Source organism: Rhinichthys klamathensis, unplaced genomic scaffold (assembly GCF_029890125.1).
Source record: "Rhinichthys klamathensis goyatoka isolate OS25496 unplaced genomic scaffold, OSU_Roscu_1.1 h1tg001307l_1, whole genome shotgun sequence".
NCBI classification, from domain to species: domain Eukaryota; kingdom Metazoa; phylum Chordata; class Actinopteri; order Cypriniformes; family Leuciscidae; genus Rhinichthys; species Rhinichthys klamathensis.
The window spans coordinates 23,369-29,368 of NW_026607423.1; the positions used below are offsets into that span (position 1 = coordinate 23,369).

The 6,000-nt window shown below is 38.1% G+C and overlaps 1 protein-coding gene across 1 annotated transcript in view; it reads left to right on the forward strand.

Annotated features, from left to right (window-relative positions):
- Positions 1-5,469, forward strand: part of LOC130079723 (probable voltage-dependent N-type calcium channel subunit alpha-1B) — a gene marked incomplete at its 3' end in the record, with an annotated part of 28,682 nt that extends 23,213 nt beyond the window's left edge. Inside the window, exons 12-14 of the mRNA XM_056245084.1 lie at positions 1,513-1,677; positions 3,901-4,011; positions 5,386-5,469. Coding sequence (XP_056101059.1) covers positions 1,513-1,677; positions 3,901-4,011; positions 5,386-5,469 — 360 coding nt within the window. The remainder of the gene's footprint in view (positions 1-1,512; positions 1,678-3,900; positions 4,012-5,385) is intronic.
- Between the last annotated feature and the right edge of the window lie 531 nt (positions 5,470-6,000).

Sequence of the window (6,000 nt, forward strand, 5' to 3'; positions counted from 1 at the left end):
TGTCGCTTAAAATGGAGTTTCAGTGTATATGCAAATAAGGGCAAAGTCGTTGTTTTATAAATGCATGGACAGTTTTGAGATGCCTGGAGGAGAAGCACTCTTAAGAGAATTCCTCTCACCTGTGTGAGGCCAGCGCACCTGTCCGTCTACATCTCTACTACCTTGAGTCTTAGCTCTTTTGACAAACACATGCTCACACACACAAAGCACAGAACTAAACCCCAGGAGGAACTACTAGACCAGTCAGGCAGAACTCTTTCAACTGAGTTGAAAACTCTGGCTCTGTTCTAAAACATATTAAGCTGCATTGTTGCCTGCTGTCTACTAAGGCAGCATTCAAACAGTTATTAGTCCTCATAAATAACTGTTCTGAAGCACTCGATATAAGCATAGTTGCTACCTTGCTGGAAAAATAAAACGCTGATCAGGCATTTAGCTGGGCATCCAGATGTTCTCCTTGCCCAATTAGCTGAAAAGTGTCCGAAATCTCTTAAAACCAGCCAACAGTCCAGTCTATTCAGCCTAGGAGACCAGCTAAGACCAGGCTGGTTTAAGATGTTTTTTAGCAGTTGTAATTACTGTATATATATATATATATATATATATATATATACGGTTTGTGAAAATATTAATATTACAATTAGAAAATGTTGAAAACTTGTGAAATAGTTTCATTTATCATATTTTGTTTTATTTTTGTAATGTGTTTTTGTAAAGTCCTAATTTTGTTATAATATAATACTGTTTTGAGCTGTTTGCTATTTGCAGTGGTTACTAGTATTTACTTTTTTCATAGTGTGCTTTTTAGTCAATTGTACTAAAAGCCTATTAGGGTCAGTTTGACCGGCGAACAGCACAATTATTAATTATAATAACAATATATGAAACCCACAATATTTAGAAAACAAAAACATACTCAATATATTGTCCCAGTTTTTTAATTAATAGATAATTACGAGTAAGCTTTCGATGAAATTTTGACCACTGAAGTAGGAAATGTCCCCTATTTCAGAAATCTGGTCATGTTATTACTGTATATGTTTCTATGGACTACATTTTAGATTTTTTTCCCCCCAACTGAGCTCATTGCAGTAAATTCTGTTAATGTGTCATTCGAATTTGAACAAAAATCTTAAAAGGCAGCATGATTATGCAACACTAGGTTTTGGAATGGAGCAATAATCTATTTCTTCTTTTTCTCGTTTTTTTCTGGTTTCTTTATACAGTATTTGTCTCTGATCTGTATCTATATATTCTCTCAGATGAATTATTAGCCTGTGTTTAAATATTTAACTGAGCACTGTTCATATTTGTGCTGCTGGTTTGATGTTTGTCTACAAGCACTCATTAGTTCTTTCATTCGTTTGATTTAGAGAGCTCCGAGAATACCAATGCTGTTCTAATAATCAAACATGGATAGATCAGCGTGATGAGTAGTTTTAAGCTTGTAGATATTCACATCCACATTTTGCTGAATAACTCTTGTTGAGATAAGTGCGCTTTCATCAACAGCGAGCTTGTATCGACTTTGCCATCAACGCCAAACCTCTGACCCGCTACATGCCGCAGGACAAGCAGTCTTACCAGTACAAGATGTGGAAGTTTGTGGTGTCCACTCCGTTTGAGTACTCCATCCTGACCATGATCGCCATCAACACGGTGGTCCTCATGATGAAGGTAAAACTGTTGTCATTTTCAGGCTAAGTTAGTCAGTGTCTCACTAGTGTCCCACTTGGTGTTCTTTAATTTATTATCCTTTTTTCTCCTAATAAATATTTAGTAATCATCATAAATTAGATGTCATTCGAAAGCTTAATGAAAGCTTAAGCTTAGCAGATTCCTCCCCCTATAGGCAGCGTTGTTTCGCATTTTACAAAATTTACTGCACTATTTTGTAATCAAATGTTTTTCTAATCTTAACAAAACACATATCGTTGGAAAGGTCTGAAACTCAAGGTTTCACATTTGGCCACTTTTTTGTGATAGAAGTGATATTGTGGCAGAAATGTATTAATTTATGTCAGTAGAGCACATCAAAGAATTTCAGTGGAGTGTTAGTTTCATCTTGTTTTTGGTATAGTACCTGAACAAATTCTTACAGCAGCCTACATTTTTGTGATATCAACTTCAAAATTGGACCTCAACTTGTTTAGACATATGGCCTAGGTTTGGTTTCTAGCAAGTCCAAATATATAAAATATATATATATTATATATATAATATAATATATTATATATATAAAATATAAATACACTCACCGGCCACTTTATTAGGTACACCTGTCCAACTGCTCGTTAACACTTAATTTCTAAGCAGCCAATCACATGGCGGCAACTCAGTGCATTTAGGCATGTAGACATGGTCAAGACAATCTCCTGCAGTTCAAACCGAGCATCAGTATGGGGAAGAAAGGTGATTTGAGTGACTTTGAACGTGGCATGATTGTTGGTGCCAGAAGGGCTGGTCTGAGTATTTCAGAAACTGCTAATCTACTGGGATTTTCACGCACAACCATCTCTAGGGTTTACAGAGAATGGTCCGAAAAAGAAAAAACATCCAGTGAGCGGCAGTTCTGTGGGCGGAAATGCCTTGTTGATGCCAGAGGTCAGAGGAGAATGGCCAGACTGGTTCGAGCTGATAGAAGGGCAACAGTGACTGAAATAACCACTCGTTACAACCGAGGTATGCAGCAAAGCATTTGTGAAGCCACAACACGCACAACCTTGAGGCGGATGGGCTACAACAGCAGAAGACTCCACCGGGTACCACTCATCTCCACTACAAATAGGAAAAAGAGGCTACAATTTGCAAGAGCTCACCAAAATTGAACAGTTGAAGACTGGAAAAATGTTGCCTGGTCTGATGAGTCTCGATTTCTGTTGAGACATTCAGATGTTAGAGTCAGAATTTGGCGTAAACAGAATGAGAACATGGAACCATCATGCCTTGTTACCACTGTGCAGGCTGGTGGTGGTGGTGTAATGGTGTGGGGGATGTTTTCCTGGCACACTTTAGGCCCCTTAGTGCCAATTGGGCATCGTTTAAATGCCACGGCCTACCTGAGCATTGTTTCTGACCATGTCCATCCCTTTATGGCCACCATGTACCCATCCTCTGATGGCTACTTCCACCATGTCACAAAGCTCTAATCATTTCAAATTGGTTTCTTGAACATGACAATGAGTTCACTGTACTAAACGGGTCCAACCCGTTACTAGCATGGAGTACCTAATAAAGTGGCCGGTGAGTGTATATATATTATATTATATATAATATGTAAAATATATATTTTGTATAATACATCAAATGTTTAGTGCAGTATATTTACTTTACTGTAAACATAAACTTCTTCTTTACCCTAGGGCTGTATTCCAAAGTATTCATGAATTACAACCATTTTTAGAATGCATTTTCACCTCTTTACTCTAAGAGTTAACAGGTTAAAGGGAAATTTACTATCTGGGTTTATCTAGAATGCTTTTTTCTCTGTAATAACTCCCTGTGGCCTGTAAGTTATACAGAGGACTTTCTAATTAAATTGAAAAAGAGGCAATTTAGATTAAATCAGTGCATCCAAACATCCAGGCATAATGTTTTTTCCCCCTTTGCGAACGGTCTAGTGCGACTGAGAGTTCATCAGTCAATTGTACGTCTGGAAAGCTGCAAACAGGAAGTGCCCTCTTGTGCTTTATCTGTAAGTTAGTGTGTAAAGGCATTGCCAAGGTTGATTGAGGTTCAGCAAAGCTAATTATTACATATGGAGTGATGTGTGTGAATATTCAGTTATGAATAAGTCATTTCTAATTTTGGAGTCCTGAAAGCCTATTTTACAGGTCTTTTGAATATTTGAGTGAGTGCAGAGTGAGTCGCTATCGCTGCGTGTTTTTTCTTCCTCTGCAGTTCCATGATGCTCCTAAACCGTATGAGGACATGTTAAAGTGGCTGAACATCATCTTCACGGCTCTCTTCACACTGGAGTGCATTCTCAAGGTCATCGCCTTCGGCCCTCTGGTGAGAGTGGAGAGATTCTGATAACATTTATCTTTCATCATTACAGTCAGTGTTTGATACTAAACTAGTTTCCCAATGCACAAAAATGTTTGGATCCGTTCACACAGCGCGGTTTTCCGTGAATGCGGTTGTGATTCCTGAAAATTTACAGGTGTGAGTTCGGTGATGTAATGCATTTGTCACTCCCGCAAATAATTACCTAGTTCTGGCATGAAACTCTATATGACGTAGGCTGATAGGTCCTTAAATGAATAAGAAAATCCTGTCATCATTTACTCACCCTCAAGTTGTTTCAAACCTGTGTGAATTTATTTCATCTGCTGAACACAAAAGAAGATATTTTGAAGAATGTCGATAACCAAACAGTTGATGGACCCCATTGACTTCCATAGTATTTTTTTCCCTACTGAGCGTTTAGATTAGGGTGGATAGGGCAACTCTTGGGCAGAATAAACTGGTAGGCTAGTTTGACCCAAAGTTGAGAGGAATGAAGTATGAATGACTGATTTGAGTGAAAAAGCGGTGCTCTGTCGGTTGATTGACCAGCCTACAGGGCCATCAGCAGCGCAAGAACTGTGAAATCAGTGAGAGGCTAATGACGGCCCTGTGGGTGAGAAGAATGTGTAAGTATGAGTGTGGTTGTGTGTACAGTATGAGCAATGCATCATAAATCTCTCTTCAGTGCCGGATGGTCTGACCTGCAGCAGAAGGTCTCATCTCAAGCTCCATTTCTATTTATGAGACTCATTTATTAAGAAGCTTTTCTGGTGCGTGACGCTTACGTTTACCTCCACCTGTTTGGAGCCCAGGGTTGATGAATGGGTCTCGCTCATGTTGTTCTGTCCGCGATCCATGTCTAGCAGCAGTCGACTAATCTTTGCGGCGTTCATGAGAGACATGGACCCAAGGCTAAGACACCTGACAGACCGTCCTGCCATGAAAGATCTATTACATGACTCACCAATGTCTGCATTTTAGGCTGCCTGTTTTTGTCTGCCACATTGTCCTCACTAGAATAGTAAAAGCTTTTAAAACTGACTAGGGTTTCACAAGTAAAATCAGTCCATACTTAACCTAAATCGATCTAAAAATGCCCAAATATGTCTCTAATGATTAGGAATAAGTGTATATTTAAAGTGGGGTCATTATAAATGATTAATTCACAAAATGTAGCTCTGCTGAAAATCTACTACAGTACCTACTGTACATCAACACATCCCTTTTAACCCAGCATTATGACCGAAATCAAATCTCAAAAGTGACTCATTTTGAATGACAGAAACTCCACATGGCACATAAATAACACTTTTTACGGGAGATTTGTCTAATTCAACTGATTTCATCAGAGTTGCATATTTTTCTCAATGTTTGCAGAATTACCTGAAGGAGGCATGGAACATTTTTGACTTTGTTACTGTTCTGGGGAGCATCACAGACATTCTGGTTACTGAGATCAAGGTGAGTCATCAAAGAAACACATCAAAGTTTTTGAGAACCAAAATTCAAAGGTATTTAAAAGTAAAATCATTTTAAATCTCAACACATATATGATAGATGTTATAAAGTATGTAGCTATCTTATTGCAGTGGATGTTCCAGATGAGAAACTTTTGAAGCTTAACTTTGTCTCTTTGTGAGCTTTCAGCGTTTATTTTTTGTGTCGCAGTTGTGTTGCTCTTTTAGTCTGCTTTCAGTTTGTCTTTGGTTAAAATCGTGGGGACAGGGTTCCATTGAAAACCTGGAACTATTTGGAAACATTTTAAATGGTCAAAAGTCATGGATTTTTTCCTAAATATCTTTTAAAAATATTTAAAAAAAGGTTTTCTCATTCTGCTCAGCCCTAAATAATATTTTATATTAGTTTAGGACTATATATATATATATATATATATACACTCACCGGCCACTTTATTAGGTACACCTGTCCAACTGCTCGTTAACACTTAATTTCTAAGCAGCCAATCACATGGCGGCAACTCAGTGCATTTAG